Consider the following 19,065-nt stretch of genomic DNA (forward strand, 5'->3'; position numbering starts at 1 on the left):
GTAAATTTAAAAATTATATACAAAATATAAGCCCAAATGTTATTACTGGGTTCCAAAGACAATTTAAGAAAAATCTTCCTAAATGCTTATTTTCTATTATTTCTTTTACCTTAACACTAGAGGCCTGATGCATGAAGATTCGTGCAAGAATGGGCCTTCCTTCCCCTGGCTGCCAGCACTGCCTTTGCTCCGGCGGGAGCCACCTTTTCGCTCTGGCTTGGACCCACCTTTCCGCCTTCCCATGCTGCCCAGAGGCCCGGAGCAGCTGGGGTGGTGCGGAACTCCTGCGTCGTCACCATGGTGATGACACAAGCGTCCTGCCCCAACCCCAGCCGCTCAGCGCCTGTGTATGCAAATTAACCCACCATATTTGTTGGGTTGATTTGCATACTCACTCCTGATTGGCTGGTGGGCATCACGAAGGTACAGTCAATTTGCATCTTACTCTTTTATTAGTGTAGATAGACCAGTAACAAAGAATTTGAGGACAAGCATTCTGAGTAATACTGATTTATTGCACAATGCCATTTATATAATTTAAAAATACATAGCTCAAAAGAAAAATCTATGATTTATAAAAATGTATACAAATAAAGAAACACACATCAAATCTATTGGAATGATAGTTTATTATGGAAAGAAAGGGAAGAAATGAAAGTTTGAATGAAAAAGAATCAATCAAAAGAATAACTGAGCACAGATGAGAATGGTGTATTAGGAGTATGGCTAACTCAACATTTATGTCTGAGGGACGGACACACACACACACACACACACACAGAGAGAGAGAGAGAGAGAGAGAGGACGTAAAAAGTTATATGAAAGTCTTTCCTATACTCTTGGTCTCTTTCTCACTAACTCATTATTTTCCATCTACTTAAATTCATCTGATTATCATTAATTCTTTTCTCCCCTCCTTTTTTGAGCTACATCAAACCAATAAGAAATCATCAGGTAGATATATTTTCCTCAGGATTAAATGTGTACTTTGTTTTTCACTCTTATCATCTTAATACACCAAAGATACCTACTGTAAATGCCTTGGCTAGTTTACACTGGTTAGAGTCAGAGTCTATGAATTTTAGATCTTGTAAAGATCTCAGATATGTTGTCTATATTTACATTTCTTCATTTCCCACTCATTTTCAACCCACCCACAGATCTGAAATAGTGTCTTTATATTGTAACCATTAAACAGAAGGAGGATTGAAAAAAAAGCTATAACACTTCAGAGGTATATTTGAAAATCTTGGACATTTGTCCAATGAATGATTACTCCTGTCTGGTGATTAAAGGACTCTGCCCTGTAGTTTCATGGTATCCATACATCTGTACCAGTCCCCTCCTTTTTGGAAGCTTCCCTCTGTAGGTTTTTTAAAGTATATAACTGCACACATTGCTTTGTACTCAGCTTGCCTATTTGCACTCAGCAGTGACTAGAGGGTTTTTTGTTGTTGTTTTTTTGATGCCAAGAAAGTAAAAGGAAGGGTTGAATAAGAGTTATTTGTGATTTGAGCTGTGAAGAAAAATAATCTATGTTTCTGAGACCCCAAACTCTTTGTTTCACTTAAAAGTTGATTTCTAAAAGTTGGTTTATCAAAATAATCATTTCAATTCCCATTTGATTTATGGAGACATGATCCACTTACATTTGGATGTATATCTCATGCTTTAATTCTTAAACTGTAGCCCTTCAATGTTTAGCAATAACTAAACAAGTAGAATTCTGAAGTTCACCTGTTTTTCTCTACCTCATTGGGTTTTTTAACTAACTACAAAATTAGTATGTACTCATTATAGCAAGTCAAGCCGAGCAGGGTGTATAAAGAGAAAGTTAGAAGGCCTGCCTTACCAGTCAATGTGGATTACCTAACATGAAAACCAAATATGTACTCAGGACACCAACAAAAACAGGGGATTCCAAAGTGTTTTTTAAAAGTGTTATAACTGATATTTTAGAAGGAGCATTGGACAAGTGACCCCATGGGGGGGAAAAAGAGAAAGTTTTGGATTCATTTATATTTATTTTGTATTAAGTATTTTTATTAAATTTTACATTATACATTGGGTAGGGGAGAACAAATATGTACAAATAATGCATAGGTGTCAAAATTATGTTTTGTTTAAAATGCATATGCACATACACTTTTTATATCATCATTGTAGAATTATTTTTCACCTTAAAATTTCACTTATTATTTTGTAAATGTTTTCTTGTTCATGCTGAGATTTAATGCATATTATGTAATCATTGTTTTCTATTCCATTGTACTAATGAACTAACTTGCTTGTGCATTCTTCCACTGCTAAATAATTTCTAAAGTTCCCACAGTTAAGTATAAGGCTATATTCATATTTCTGAGATCTTATAAATGGTCTTTTCTTTTCTTTTCTCTTCTTTTCTTTTTAATATGTTTTATTGATTTTTTACAGAGAGGAAGGGAGAGGGATAGAGAGTTAGAAACATCGATGAGAGAGAAACATTGATTAGCTGCCTCCTGCACACCCCCTACTGGAGATGTGCCCGCAACCAAGGTACATGCCCTTAACTGGAATCGAACCTGGGATCCTTCAGTCCGCAGGCCAACGCTCTATCCACTGAGCCAAACCAGTTAGGGCTAAATGGTCTTTTCTTTTTCAAAAATAATTTTCTTGGCCTAATTCACTGGCATGGTATTTTTGCATCAAAACTTATATATAAATATAACTTTTCCTGCCTATGATCGAATTTCTCACCTAAAGGAGTTTGCAGGGTAGACTATGCATTCTGAGTTTAGAAGTAGTTTGAAGCATGACAAGGTCGGGGCAGGCAAGGTTAGAGGCACTGTGGGGGATAGGAAGAAGGTGATGCCCTAACCTGGCAAGAGATGCTGTATATCCCATTTAGGATGTGGCAGTGTGTGTGTGTATAAAAGGAAATGAATATAATAAATATTTAGGAGGTGGATTTAACAGTCTTAATGACCAGGGGAGGGAGGACTAAGGAAAACAGGAGGATGAGTTTTTTGTTTTGTTTTGTTTTGTTTTGGAACTTGAGACCTGGATAGACTAGAGCAGGTTTGGAAGAGAGGAAAGTACTATGGTGCACTATATCCCCAATACCCAGCACAGTGGCTAGTACAACAATAGCATTCAATAAATGTTAGCTGCATGAATGTTTCATGGATACATGAATTAATGAGTGCTGCAAATAATGAATAAGCATTCCTATTTCCCAAAGCCCCACAAGTACCTGGTTGTCTCTTTCCTGTTTTTATTTCAACAGGATATTTTAAAATCAGGACTCATGAGAACAAGGAAGTAAGAGGATTAAGAAAGAAATGGTGAAAAAGAAGAGAATCCAACACTAAAACGCAGGATTTTAGAACAATCTGATCCTCCCCTCCTAGAATTAATCAATTACTTTGCAAGGTCAATCTTATGCAGACTTAACTACTCCTTTTGGAAAGCTGGTCCTCCTCAATCTCTGGCTGCTAACTCAATATCCCTAGATTCAGAATGAAGTAATGTCTCCTATCCGCTGAATCTCAGTGCTTACCAGTGATAGACTGATTTAGATTGTTCCTTAAATCTCTCTGCTCTGATTTCAAGTCCTTTCAGAAAGCCCACATCTGGTCACAGGAGTCTGGAACCAAAGGTTCTAGTGGGAGAATTCCCAAACAGCCTAAGTCTCCAGCTGTGCTTGGGGGATTCTGAAACTTAGTTATGTGATTGTAACTTGGGTTTATATTTTTATATCAAATTTTGTCATGTTGAGTTACTGTATTTTTCTGTGTTTATCTTATATTCCTTGGAAGGCAAAAGCCATGACTTCTATTTTTTTCATAACTCTCCAAGAGGCAGGTATAAAGTTTGGTGTAAAATGAGGACTCAGCAACTACTGATGATTACCCAACCATGATTACTAAATTGAAAGAAATAAGTGGCACCATGTATCTAGTCTTAGGAAACACGATGTTTATTGAAATGGCATGTAGATAAATTATCACCAGCATAAAACAGTTAGTGGAGTTTTCAACATGGGTTCTTTTTTTTTTCTTAAAATGAAGTATGGCTTTATAAGTCCATTTTCCCATATGAAAAATACTATATTTATCTGTTCAGATAAAGTCCTTTAAAAAAGTAAATTCACTTTTGAAATGGTCTTTTAAACGTCTCCAGCCTATGACCAAAACAAAAATATATTAAAAAGATATAATTGTCTCCATTTAAAAAGAATTAAATATGAATAATTAGGGGGTGATACATTTGGAAAAATACTTAGGCATTTGAAATGTTAGAATTTACTCCTAATTTTAATAAAATTTGCTAATTTTATTAGTATGTACTAAAATATTTAAAGCATAATTTTTTAAAAATACAAGATAAAACAATATGTGGTCATTAAAATGTAAAAAAAATGTGACAATTATTTCTTATATCCCTAGGACATATGCTAAAATTTTATCTCATCAAATAAATAAATTTTAAATAATGTAGAGTGCAGTAATTTGGGAATACAATCCAAAGTAAGTTACAATTTCCATTTAAGGCTAAATATCCTTAATATCAGACAAAATTGATAAATATGGTAACAGAAAATGAGAAGGAACTTTCAGAAAAGTTTCTGAAACTTTGTGGGTTAATATAAATGAAAAATTCATTCTCAGAGTAAAATGATTTATTCAGTTTCTATTTCAACATGGTGCTCTGGTCTGACCTGTTTGGATCCCCCAAGGTGGTGCTGCTGCCCTTCTCCAATGGCAAGTCTGTTGAATGGAATTATCTTCATGGTGGTTTTCTTCATGGAATACCAACGAGATTTCCAAGTGGCCCAAATAATGCCATTATCATAACCATTCGGTGTAGATGCCTTTGAGTAAGTGCCACCTAAGACAAATTGGACATATCATTGCTCTTGGATTTCCTTACCTCAGAGAGTCTATAAAGAACTGCCATTTATGATGGCCATTGTCACATCAAATGTATAGTGTTATCAAATAACTGAAATATCCCTAAAGATGACTAAAAATCTCAATTTATAATTATAATACATGGATTATTAAATAACCTCTTACATCTGTGTTATTCTTTCTGGTCACATTCATACCTTAAATATATTCACTACTAACAGGGCTAGAATCCCAGTTTCCCCAGTTGGTGTCTCTCCCTGAGCTTAGCCATCCTGGACTCAGCTATTATTGACCATCTATCTTCAAGGAGGTTAGAATGGCAGGAATCACAGTTCCTGATCAGGTGATCTCAAGTTATCTGAAAACACAATTGTCCTGGAAAGTATGAGGGACTTTAGAAAATAGTCTGGAATGTTATTTCACATCTCCATTATAAAGTGGAGATTAGGTTGATTTGCCTTCTCCTTGTCCATAAGCACCAGTTCTCATGTAATTTCCTAAGGAAATATTTGAGTCCAATGTGTACCACAGGCTATCAACATGGCTACTCTGGGTCATATGGATCAAACACCTTCCCTGAGAATTTCTTCTAATTATATGGTTTGTGGGTGCAAAGATTAATTAGATTTTTTTTTTTAATGTTGTGAAGCCTGGCTGGTGTGGCTCAGTGGTTGAGTGTTGACCTATGAAGCAGGAGGTCACAGTTCCCCAGTCAGGGCACATGCCTGGGTTGCCAACTTGATCCCCAGTGTGGGGCGTGCAGGAGGCAGCCTATCAATGATTCTCTCTCATCACTGATGTTCCTATCTCTCCCTCCTGTTCCCTTCCTCTCTGAAATCAATAAAAAATATATTTTTACAAAATGTTGTGAAGACCAAAAGGTACATGTAAGTCATTTTAAAGAGAATTTTAAGCCATCTATTGGCTAGGACAATGCCATGAGGAGGTAAGATTGCTCATCTTAATGGATCTTTTTGCATCAGTAGAGCTTCCCCACACAAAACTGTTGGATAGCAACAATAGTCAGTAAGTAAAATCAGTTTTCATAACTATCCCAGCCTGAGAGCAAACTATAGCTTGCCTTCCCCCATCCTAAAGTAAGTGCCTAGACTCATAAGCTGGACTCTTTTCTCAAGTCTCCATGGACTCCTACCTTTTCAAACCATTTTCTGCTCTTTACTCCATTTCTCCAGACACTGGCTTACTGCTCACTGGTTATATCTGATACACCGCTCAGCTGACTCAAGCTAATGTGTTAACAAGCATACATATGGTAATGTTGGTCCATCCAGATCATATATATGCAAATTTGGAGGAGATACCATAACCCAAAATGTCAACTCTGATAGTGGTAATTTCAGACACAATGACAAAGCACTGGCTATTTTACAGCAGGTGGATTTCTTGTTGAGGGACCAATTTGAGGTATAATCACAGTATTATTCAATTGTGATTTAATATTAAGAACTAAATTGGCATGAGTGAGAGAAAGAAAGGAGATTGATGCTCTTGTTAATATATGACTATTTATCTGTCCTTTATTTCAGTGTTATTTTTGCCAGTGTTATAAATGTGTGATAGACCCATCCTGTTAAATATAACAACATTTTGGAAAGCATTCATGTAAGTATTTTGTGTCAACAGAAAAGTTCATTGTTTAGTATCTCTTTACCTCAGTCCTATGTTTTGGTCCTCTTGAGGATTATAGCTTATCTTGAAAAATTAAAGGTGGAGTCATCAAGTCTGATGAACCTCTGGCAGCTTTTGAATACTTTCCTGAACCAGGAAGTTTGGTTGAAAGGCCTATCACATCTTTAGACCAAGACATGGACTTGAGATAGTTTATTCTTAGTAAAGTGTCATGTGAACTGTGACACTGTATATGTGGCACTCATTCACCTTTGACATGCTTCCAGTGTAGTGTAATTGTATTTGTTACTATATAGCTTCTTTGTGCAAATGCAATTTTTATACTGAAAATACTTATTATTTGTATTGTAATACATTATAAATTTATTATTTAAAAATAGAACTATATAATAAGCTCCCCTAATATAATTACTAGTTATTTCTCATCCTTAAATCTATTTATACATTTTACTAAAATATAGACTACACACTAAGTCATATAAGTAAGGAAGAAAGCCATACCTTGGTAATAAATTCCATTGAGATGGCCAGCATGACACTTGTTCATCCACCAGCCAGATCCATCCTGTTCAGCACAGTTACCTTCAAACTTATCATTGTCATTGTCCCAGGTACTGAACTGCATGCCATTGTGGGATGTGAAAAACTTATCACTAGGATCATCACCAAAATCATAGCCATCAAAGGCATCTCCAGCATCTCCACCGATGAAGTAGGCATACTTCAGGCGGTATTTGTCAGCTTCATTTCCCACACTGAACATGGCATAGTCTGCAGTACTATAAAGAAATAGAGATATCATATCTTGAGCCTCAATAGGGATCTCAGAAGGTACTTCTCCTATAGAACAGTCGTTTGCTTCTTAAGTCTCAAATGTGTTCATTGAATGAACTCTTCTGCAAATTTGGTAAGAGGCAATGGCTGTATGAACCAATTCAGTGCTTATCAGCACCACCCAGGATGGGTCTAGAAGCCTTCATAGCATCTCAATGAAAACTGAAAACTTCAGCCATTTTAATGCTTTTTACCGATAGGATCCTAATATAAAATCCAAATGTGTGGATGAATCTGATGGATTTTATATTTTCACTTTTATCTAAATGGTTAGCATTGTTCACACAGTCATCAGAAATCACAGTAATTAGCTGACAGTGAGTGACCATCAATGCACCAAAGGAGCTACACCCCCTTTAGCTGTTCAATCTGAAGAGTGAGGTCCTAAAGGGATTTTTCTTTCCTAAGGCAATGTGGTAATGGCAATAAGGTTGGCTTCCTAGAGCATCACATGAAAGAAGTGGTCCCTGTGTGGCCCACAAAACATGAGCTGGGGGATCAGAGACAAATTCTCCCCTGGAATAAAATATGAATGAGGGCCAGAATTCTATTGAGTGCATGGAAGAATGAGCCTTAGTATATGAACAGAAATTTCCAGAAAATCACTGATCTCCGGTGCTTGGGAAACTGGAGATATTCTCACAGGAGCAAATCTACTGACTATGGTACTTTCTGGGTGAAAATTAAATAAATAAAAATACATGTTTGGATACAAAACATATTTCATTATTTCATAGACATTAAAAGAGGGTTGGATATTTTTCTGAATTTTAATTAGGTGTACAATGCTCAAAGTCCCCAGATAGCTCTGAGCATAGAGGAGCTCTATCTCACCAAAGGAGCTAGCTGATTTAATTTCAGCCAGGAAATCTGAAGAGGCTGGATTGGCTTTCAACCAGGATAGTCTTAAGAAGATGATCTGTAGAGTCAAACTACCTTAGTTCAAATCCAACCTTTACCATATGCCAGCAATGTGATCTTGGGAAAGTTAATCTGGAATTAACAATATTATCTGCCTCATAAAAGAGTTACTAGGACTAGATTAAATTATAATTTCATGCTCGATTTCTGATAAATATTAAATGCTCAGTAAATATCAGCAATGATTCTGTATGGTTCCAAGGTAAGTATTTACCAAAATACTCAGATCCAGCCTGGATAGGACCCATCTCTTTGGGCTGCCCAAGAACCAAATTGACTTGTGGAGGAAATGGCTGGATGTGTTCTTTGCATTTGTTAAGCTATCTTTGCCATTGGTCTGTTGATGGTTGGAAAGTGCACATTCCAGGCAACAAGTCTCTTCTAAACATACCCGATTCTGCCACTCCAGTCCTCTAACTCCACTCTTAATACATATGGGATGGCAGACTGTGTGCTTATCAAATGAATCTTCTCATTCCCCAGCCAAAATTCTGTGGTGCCCGTAGGAGACAGATGTCCAAACCCTTCTTTGTATTGGATCCAGTTTCTCTTGAAATCCTCACTGCCATCAAGCCTCTAATTACACAAATGCACAGGCAAAAGGAGAGAACAGATTATCAGTGTGCATAAAGAAAATGTTATAAACATTTGTTAAAAATATGGAGGATATGATCCCATCATTTACTAACTAGATGACCTTGATCAAGCTGCCTCAGTTTCCTCATCTGTCAAATAAGAAGAATGATGCTTACTTCTAGGGTTATGGCAGGGATTACATGAGAGAATGTCAGAGAAATACTTAAAAAGTGCAGGGCACAATTCTAAAATTAGTGGTAGTTTTTAAAAGACATCTAGAGGACTTCAGAATTCCAGCCCGACACTGCTGATTCTTGTACTGATGGTGGAAAGGTCAACTCATTGCTCAGTTTGTCTGCCAACCAGCACTTGCATCCCCCATGCCCTCTGAGCGCCCCCTGCAGGATTACTTGTAAAGGTGGTCAGAGGTAAATAGAGAAAAGGATTCTGCAGCAACTGCCAGGGACTGGCAGAGAGGAAACAAAGGGCCCTTGCCTTGGAACAGCCCAACTGAATCCTCTGTGGGACTTTATCTTTTTATAACTGGAAGCTGTGGGTCTTGCTCTAACTGATGAAACAAGACCCTTCCAGTTTTCTGTGGGGCTTTTTGTCACTATGATTCTGTGACTACGTGCTATCACATATCGACAATGGCAGTGCCAGCATAGTATACAGTCAGAGCACAGACTCTGAAATAAGACTGCCTGGGTTCAAATCCTGACTCTGTTACTTACTAGTTAGTTATGTGATCTTGGTAAGTTACTTTTCCTCTTATGCCTAAGTTTCCTCCTCTGTAAATAGAAGTAATAATTGGACCCACCCCACAGGGAAGTTGTGAGGATTCATTGAGTTGATGTGCTTAGAAAAGTATCCAACTTAAGGCAGATGCTTATTTGAATGTTTATTAAACACACAGGGCAAAGGGAGAAATACCTTCTGAAGCACAGTCCATCCATTTCCATTTTTTTCAATTTCACAGTAGACTAGGAACTGCTGCTGAGTTGTCAGAGGTTTGATAAAGTAAAGCCCACTCTCTTTGCCTCCCTTATTGGCAATATCTTGACAATCTGAAGAAGAAGAAGAAGAAGAAGAAGAAGAAGAAGAAGAAGAAGAAGAAGAAGAAGAAGAAGAAGAAGAAGAAGAAGCCTCCTATACTGTGGTCTGAAATCCAGGTAAAACTGTTCCAGCCTTGAACATGAGCTTTTAGCAAGTTGCAAACTATTCATTTCCCACTAAGCATTTTCTTACTCCTCACATCGTCATTCCTTTCAAACTATTTTTAGCTATTCAAGCAAAGTCAAAGCAATTGGATACAATTAGACTCAATGGCTAAGCACCTGCAAAATTATTCCTACGCATTCTAAAAGATGAAATCTCTTTTGCGTAACATATCAATCCCCACACCAAAGTGTCACTCACCTTTCCCTGTGATGTCGTGTATTTTGACTGAGTCTTTGCAAGGCTCTTGACACTGTGCTTCAAGCTGGACTACTTTCTGCTTCAAGGTGGCGATCTTCTGATTATTTGAATTATATATGTCCTTCAAAAACCTGCAAGCGGAAGAATAAGATAATAGAGCACGCCCTTCAGAAGTGTAATTTTGTATTTTCATTTAAAAATACTACCTTATCTTTTTAAGAATTACTTCCTGATAAATGAGTCCATTTCTTGGGAAAACTGTAAAATTCTGCTGCTTAATTGAGGTGAATTAAAATTCTAAGCTTTCTGGAAAAGAAAATAATAAAGTTCTTGTCTATAAGCAATGCCATTGTCATTAAACAGTGGCCATTCTGATTTTTACCATCTGTATCAAGGGCAGCAGATAACGACCTAATGGAGTGAAGAGCCTGGTTAATGCGAGGACTGTCTGATGATCATTCTTTTTTTTTTTTTTTTAATATATTTTATTAATTTTTTTACAGAGAGGAAGGGAGAGGGATAGAGAGCTAGAAACATCGATGAGAGAGAAACATCGATCAGCTGCCTCCTGCACACCTCCCACTGGGGATGTGCCCGCAACCAAGGTACATGCCCTTGACCGGAATCGAACCCGAGACCCTTCAGTCTGCAGGCCGACGCTCTATCCACTGAGCCAAACCGGTTTCGGCTGATGATCATTCTTAGGACTGCATATTCTTAGGGAAGAAAGGCTCTGTTCAGGGATTCACATGTGATGAATTATGCTTTCCAGTGTGGACGTACTGAGGACTATTTGAGGTCTACAACCTATAACTTACATGGAGAAAGTATCTGGGGCATTATCGTACATATAATAGAACAACAGACACTTCCTGACCTTCTCAATGTTTCTATTTACAGATCTTTGGGAAAAGGCTAGGGGGAGTAAAAAACAAACTGCTTTTGTAGTTTTTCACAGGGTTGTTTGTACATATTCAGGAATGGTAGAACACAGTCTACAATGCACAGACTGGCGTATCTTTTGGTGAAGAAAGATAGAAAAAGTACCTGACCACTCTTTTTCTTTACTCCACCTTAGAAAATTTCTGCACAATAGTCTCTTTAACTTCAATGATGGGCAATAACAATGTAACTTATACAACAGTAATTATGGCCCTCTGATAACAGAAAGAGGAGAAATCCCTCCTGCCCACTTCTCCCTAGCCACCGTTTATCACTACTTTTTATGTTGCTTTGAAGACAGTTTAGTAAAAAAAAAAAAAAATTTTGAGGAAAAAAAACTAAAACTGTATCTGAGATCCTGAGTTCAGGAGATTAATGAGTCCCTGGGAAGTTATTAATAGAGACATTTTACCTTCAAGTGAAGGGAGGAGAGAACATAATTGCACATTCACTGTGCCATGATCAGCACGTAGCTTTATAATGTTTCTTACCCTTAGTCTCTTAACCTTTCCTATACTCTTCCTATGCCTCTGCTTGCTAATACCTCCCACCAATTTGTTGACAATCTTATAAAAAGATTTTTAGTTTCCACACCCAAATTCCCATTTGAATTTGTGGTGTAAGACAAACAGGGATGGGGGATCATTTTCATAAATATGGTTATAGCAGTATTTGAAGACATCTAGAACACCTTTCTCCCACATGATTATTAAAAAGCAATTATAACCCAATGCAATACATATTGCACTCAAGATGCTTTCTCCACTGGGTTCCAGATGGTCAGGCATAATGACAATTAAATATTAAAAGTGGGGGAAAAGTTAATTCCACTGAAGTTTGCAATATTAAGTAAAAACTAAATCACTCTTGGAGAGTAAGTTAAAACGAAAATGCACCCTGGCTGGTGTAGTTCAGTGCTTACAGTGTCAGCTTGAGCACAGAAGGGTTGCAGGTTTGATCCCCAGCCCCGGTTGAGGTGTGGGTAGGAGGTAACCAACTAATGTGTCTCTCTCACATTGATGTTTCTTTCTCTCTCTCTCTCCTTCTCTCTCTCTCTCTCTTTCCCCCCCCCCCTCTCTTTTCCCCCCACCTCCCTCCCTTCCACTCTCTCTAAAGAGCAATTGAAAAAATATCCTTGGGTGAGAATTAACAACAACAACAAAAATGCTTACCGAATATTTGATTCATGTGATATAATCAATGCTTCGAATTTCATAATATCTTCCAACATTTTCTTAGACTCCTTAGTAGCAGCTTCTATCCTATCTGCAATATGAGATCAGAGACAGAAATGTTTAGGCAAATGGAGCCAGTGAAACAACAGGAAAGAACTTTACAAATTACCTTCTCAGTCAGTGGTATTTAGTTCCTCACCTGGCTTATGTGGGCCATCAGGATTATAGATGCCTTGGATTGATTTGATCAGTTCTTTGGCTTCTGATGTCTTGTTTTCGACTTGACCTAAGGTGTCTTCCAAAGCCTGTAGATCACGGTCTACTTCATTTTGGTAATTACCCAGGAAATCTGCGATGCCACATGTAGTCGGGCAATAACTACCCTGAAAATACAACAACACGGTGATTTAAAATCTTGATGAAAGCTACACTTAAAAATCTATGAACAAAAATAGGTAAAAGCTAGACTATGTTAAAAAAAAAAAGAGTTTAAAATGCCAGATAACATTTGTGAGAGAATTCCTTTTATTCCTCTGCCTCTCTGCAGTCTACATACAGCAAGAAAAACATAAAAACTACTTACAAATCTTTGATCTAAGATGCAGCAGTTGTCTCTGGTGGCAACATACTAGAGGAGAAAAATACAGACACGTCACTAGTTTACCATATGTTTTCTTACTTTTCAGCTTTCCATGTAAAATAAATATGTCTGTGGAGAAGCATACTTACTGCTAGGCATGTTGAAGAGAGGAATAAAAGAGTGTAGAAGTAGAGAATTAAACTCTGGGGGTGCAAGGACCAACGCATGATGTCAGGGAGCCCTGCAGGTATCAGCACTGTGGCCTCTCGGGCTTCAGCAGTCCCTTTATGTAAGCTCTGAGGATGGCCAGGATGGCCTGCCAGTGGCTGAAGCTGATCACGGGACCTTCTTCCCGGGAGGTGGGGGAAGTCTTTCCGGTCTCTTTTTCCCCTCATCCTGGCCCCCAAACTATGTTCAGTCAGGTTCCCAGATTTTACACACAGGTTTAAGCTCCTCCTTTTGGCCCAGCTCAACCTTTAACCTCTGCAGCCAATTCATCTGCAAAGGCTAGTGAAGCATTAGCCATTGCTAAGAGGAGGGAGGGACGCCTGGGAGGTTGCATGATGCAACCTCTTCCAGTATTTGGCAGACAGCAAACACCAAGAGATGGCCTCCACCAGAACAAACCCAGCCAGATGACCTCCGTTGGAACAACCCAGCCCAACCTTAAGATGGAGCCTGGTACCATATCCCCAGTCGCTGAAAGCTCTTTCTTACCCACGGATTAGGAAACATAATTATTTTTAACCTGTGCCTATGGCAGGAGGAGACTTTGCTTTCTACCAGGTCCCAATGTGCTAATATTCCCAGAAACAAGTGACACTGGAAATATGTTCCTCCCCGCTGTGTGTTGGCCGTTATCTTTTCTTTCTTTTTAATTGAGATATAATTGACATATACCATTATATTAATTTCAGGTGTAAGACATCACGATTGGGTATATTGCAAAATGATCACCACAATAAGTCTAGTCAACATCCATCACTACACATAGTTACACAATATTTCTTCTTGTGATGAGATCTTTTATGATTTACTTTTTTAGCAACTTTCAAATATAACAGTGTAGTATTATTTAGTTACCACATTGTCCATTACATACTCAGTAAATAATTAATTATGACAACAAGGTGAATATATGAAACCCAGATTTGTGGCCTTTTCTCTCTTCTTTAATAGTTTCTCTCTCTGACTTACCAATTATTGCCAGTCACATCATTGGACCACCAGCCAATTAAAGTCACAGTCTTCCTCATTCTCCTTAACCATGTATCTAATCAGTTGTTAAAGCTTGTTGTTAGAACTATCTTCACACTATCGCTTTTATTTTATTCCTCCTATTTCCACTGCCAGCATGCTAGAGGAGGCCCCCTTATTTCTTGTCCACATTGCTTGTCTACACTGCCTGCTGACTGATCTCCCTTCCTCCACTCCAGTCACTTCCTGCTCCAAATCATTTGTCACAATGCTGACAGATTAATCTTCCTATAATGTAGCTCTGATGATGACATTCACCTGATCAAAAGCCTTCAGTGACTCCCTATCTCCCACCATAATGAATGTAAACATAATTGTCCCTTCCCACCTTTGCTGTGTTTTCTCTCGTGGGATCACATAACATCGCCTTAATGTGCACCATAGAGTACTCTCAGACTGTGTTTCTCTTTTTATATGTACCGCCCTCTGCCTGGATTGCCTTCATACACACTCTTGCATCTCCATCAAATTTGTATACAACCTGAATGTCCTATTTCATGATTCCTACTCCTTCCAAAACAAAACCCAAAAGTTCGAGGCCACAGCTCAGCCTTTTTCATAGCATTTATAGAAACCTTGTATTGCTATATACGTGTAGAGTGCACCTCATTAGATGCTAAACTTATTTTTATAGCTACTGCACCTAGCATAAGAATATTTAACATTCAGTAATGATTTGTTGATATTGAATTGAATTCGGCTGGAAATAAGTCTTTAGAGTTAACACTTCTAATAACTCTCAAAGCTTCCAAGTGCAAAATTAAATGACTTTGGCAAGGATAATATGTAAAGATAAATAAATGATCAATCAGAAAGTAGCTATTGATAAGGTAGTTGTATAAAAATTACTAATTAGAAATCAATCATCTACAATAATAAAAGGGTAATATGCTAATTAGACTGAATGTCCTTCTGGATGTCCTTCCTTCTGGACAAAGCCACTGCAGGTGGGGGCCAAGGCAGAGGCAGCAGAGGCCCCCAGCTGCAGTAGCAGCGGGCGGGGGCTGGGACCAAGGCCCTTGCTTCTGGCCTCTAGTTTTCTATATAACAGCCATCACACTTATAATTTCAACCACACACATACAACTAGATAAAATATCTAAGGAAAAATTTAATAAGTAATAGACAGAATCAATATCATTAAAAATTCCAAACAATACTTTAGGGTTATAAAATAAGAATTGGAAAAATGAAAATCATGCTCTATTTCTAAATAAAAAGAATCAATAAAAATATCAGTCATTTCCATAATATGGAATTGTACTAATGTTCCAATAAAACTATAAAAAAGTTTTCTTCTTATTTTCTTCCCTTTTTAAAGAATTAGATTAGCTGTTTCTAAAGCTCAAATTAAAAAAAGAGAAAACCATCTTGGACAATTCTAAACAAGAAGAAGAATGAGGACAAGAATATCTGTCAAATATGAAAGCATATTATAAATCCATAATATTTTAAACAATATGATACTGGTTCATAGGAGCTGGATAAATATTATCAAGATATAGGCCTAATTATATTTTGATGTTTAGTATGATAAAGTTGGTATTGCATATCAGTGAAGATAGAAAAAATTATTAAATATGTGGCATTAGTATGGTATTAGAACAACTGGGAAGTTATCTGGGGGGAAAAATTAAGTGGTATGCATACCTAACTTCCTATGCCAAAATAAATTACATATTGAACACATATTGAAATATAAAAGAGGAATCCACAAAAATACTAGAAGAAAATAGGAAATTATTGATAAAATTTGAGTATGGAAGGTCTATCTAAATATGACACAAACTTCCAGAAAAGACTAATGAATTTTAACTACATTAAAATAAACTTCTTCCCAGCCCAAAACAAAACAAAAAACCACTATATACAAAATCAAAGCCAACATACTAAAAGAAAACAGAATACATATACACACATCAGTATACACACTGAATATCATTTCAGGATTACATTCTAGAGTCTACCAGTGTTTGCCTCTGTGGAGAGGCGTGGAGCAGGAGAATGAAGGATAAGGTGGGAGAAAGGCTTCATTTCTCTGTATACTTAAAATTTTGACTATATGTTCATAGTACCTATGTATCCCCAAAATAATTAAAATATTTAATAATTTATTTGCTATACTAATTATTTCTTGATTACTTTTTATTTGGCTATAAAAAGTGATTAAGGAATTGCTTTTCAAGGGAAGTATAACTCAATTGAAGAGACTATGCATAAGTAGTTGTTAAGAGCTGTAGAGTTTGAATCCTATCTGTACAACTTACTGTGCCATTTAGTACAAGTTACTTAACTTTTTTGAGTTTCAATATCTGCATTAATAAAATAGAAAAAATTATTGACAATAATACTTCATAGAACTATTACCAGGATTCAATGAAATGATGTGTTGAGCACATTGCCTGATTCACAGAAAATGTTAAATAAATGTTTATAAGGCTTATGAATTACCAAATGTTTCAAATTGACAATTGGAATTTGTATAAATAAGTATTTTATTTCATAGAATTGTGGAGTAACCATTATTGGCATATCTGGCTCATGGGGACCAAATATTGTTGTTCCAGCTACAAAAAGTTGTCTCTAATCAATGATCTGTTGCTACTAACTGCAGGCTGATTTTGTAATGCTCTACAGAGAAGAAAGCATCTGGCTGTCTAACTTAGGTAGAGACTCCACCTAAATTAATTCCACCAATCAAAGCTGAAATGATTATAGAACTAGTCTTGTGAGAAGGTGTAATTCCAATCAGAGTTCAAGCACAGTGTGCCAAATAGAGCATGCTGTCTGTCATTGTGGTTCTTCTTGTGGAAGACAATAAAATATTGATTTGTTGGATTTAAGATACCAATTCATCACTTTGTGTTAAATCTTACATAGAGAGAATACATAATCTCATATGAACAAGACTGATAAACACTTAAAGAAATTGGAAATTCCATCTTATTCCATTTTAGTAATACTTGTATTCCTGGCTTTTTTCTGACTTGTGTTGGAATCTGAGATGTGGTATCATAACTTTAAAGAAAATATTTGCTTTTTACCACAATCTCTAATTGTAAATCAGAATCCTATTAGGTAAGATGTTCTCTGAGAGAAAATGGCCAATAGTGATTTAGTGACCTACATTGGCCCTGCTTTCAGTCACTAGGTTTATTACATTTTAACTACCTGTTCTCTTCCAGGTTTGGGCCAGTTTTTTCCTCTGATAAATTATAAATGATTAACAAATTCCAGGAAATAACAATATTTCTTAAATCAAATTTCCTCTACTTCCAGGTTTGTTTTCCGAGAAAAAAGCACAGGTAGTATGTAAGCCAAAATAATCATTTAATTTAATTCAGAGGTCAATGAGCTTGTTTATTGAAATAATAATTTCCCAAATTATCTACCAGCCATTTGTGTTCTGAATTGAAAATATAACATCTACTGCTAACAGTCTTCATGTATATTAATAAGTCACTCTACGAGTTCCTTCTCTGTTTTGTTCATTTACACTCCAAAGTTATTGCTGAATTCAAATTTGATTTGGTAGAGTTACTTTAAGTTCTTGACCTGGGGAAAATGATGTAGGCCTGAAGGAATAACAGAAAGAACCACCAGTTTTGAGCATCTTCTTAATGCTCGCTGTCATGCTGTAGTTTAGTTGTTGCTATTTTGCATGTTCTCTCATGTAATCCTCAGAACAAGCCTAGAGGGAGATATAGTTATCTGCAACGCATAAATGAAGAGGGTCTTTGAGAGGTTACAGTGATATATGCAAGATCACTGTTCCAGAACAGGGATTCAAATCCTTAGGCCCAATGCCTGTACTCTCAACCACGCTTCTAAATATAATCACAAAACACTTCTTGATCTAAGGTAGCATACAGATACAAGATGTTATTATGAAAACAATTCATGGACGGAAGGAGTTCCTAGCAGAGGTTATGGATTTTAAAATATGATGTGTTTATGCATATATGTATATGAGATTATATGAACATATATTTGCATCTATCTAGGTCTATCTGATATGCCTTTCTAGCTTCCTCTCTGGGTTAGAAACAAGGTGGTTGGATGGTCTTTTACAGTCTTTCTCAAACCTGAATTTTAATTGTTTTATGATGTTTATATTTTCCGTCCAATTATAGGCAGAACCAGTTTTTCAATGCTGACTACATGGTTCAAGTTCAATAAAATTTGATGAACTGAATTCTCTCAGTACTTTAAAGAAAGATACATCCATCGGGAGGTCCCAGGAAGCTCGACTCAATGCTGACAATGATATGTCCATTTTTCTAATAAGTAAACCATTTATAGACCTAAGTTAAATGTATACTGGTAACCTGACTCCTCAGAAGTGGATTTCCTCAAAATAGGCAGGAAGAAAATGATTTGATGGCAGGTTGAAAATCAGTCCAACCTTAGTAAAAATATCCCACTAAGGGAAACAAAGTTATCTGTTAGCATATTTGCTTGTTTATAAAAATAGCCCAAGGAAAGTGAAAATGAAAATGTTTTTTCAGTCTGTGAACAATGTACTTTTAGTTTCACTGTGTAAATCAAAGACAGAAAACCAATAGGGGCTATGTAATCTGGCCTTCTCATGGGGCGGTGGGGCTGGGGGCAGTGAGGCAGTCACCTGGGTTTTGAGCTTCTTAACTTTATAAAGCTCCATCAGATGTACCAATTGGGGCATTGGACCAAGGGGCTGGGGTGCTTTGGTTGAGATTTAGAAAGTTAAGCAAGCCAGTGCCCAGAGAAAGAAGGATTGTCCCAATCAGAATTACATCCAGAGACAAAAATGGCCAAGAATCAGCCATTTTTAATACTGGCC

General features: G+C 36.9%; 1 protein-coding gene across 2 annotated transcripts; it reads right to left on the minus strand.

Moving 5' to 3' along the window:
• Nucleotides 1–2,429: 2,429 nt before the first annotated feature.
• FGG (fibrinogen gamma chain) lies at nt 2,430–13,630 on the minus strand. Of its 2 annotated transcripts, XM_080676146.1 has the most exons (10): nt 13,139–13,630; nt 12,993–13,037; nt 12,609–12,792; nt 12,407–12,500; nt 10,293–10,423; nt 9,807–9,940; nt 8,689–8,873; nt 7,044–7,321; nt 4,700–4,869; nt 2,430–4,162 (listed from the first exon to the last, which is right to left on the minus strand). In XM_080676146.1, exons 1-10 carry the CDS (start codon nt 13,382–13,384, stop codon nt 4,148–4,150), a joined length of 1,482 nt encoding a protein of 493 aa, XP_080532272.1. In that variant the 5' UTR covers nt 13,385–13,630; the 3' UTR covers nt 2,430–4,147. The 2 variants fall into 2 exon arrangements, with proteins under 2 accessions (XP_080532272.1, XP_080532271.1); XM_080676145.1 differs by lacking the exon at nt 2,430–4,162 and having other exon boundaries at nt 4,285–4,869; nt 13,139–13,491.
• Nucleotides 13,631–19,065: the final 5,435 nt, after the last annotated feature.

This window comes from Plecotus auritus, assembly GCF_963455305.1.
Source record: "Plecotus auritus genome assembly, chromosome: 6".
In the NCBI taxonomy this organism is placed as follows: Eukaryota; Metazoa; Chordata; class Mammalia; order Chiroptera; family Vespertilionidae; genus Plecotus; species Plecotus auritus.

What these genes read in the sequence shown, in the direction of transcription:
- FGG (XM_080676145.1), bottom strand. Translation starts at nt 13,384, where the DNA reads ATGAGGGGAAAAAGAGACCGGAAAGACTTCCCCCACCTCCCGGGAAGA. An exon ending in GCATCTTAGATCAAAGATTT is followed by an intron (nt 12,793 to 12,992) that starts GTAAGTAGTTTT and finishes TTGTATTTTCAG; the next exon opens with GGTAGTTATTGCCCGACTAC. An exon ending in GACTGGAGTGGCAGAATCGG is followed by an intron (nt 7,322 to 8,688) that starts GTATGTTTAGAA and finishes ATTTCTTTATAG; the next exon opens with TACTGCAGACTATGCCATGT.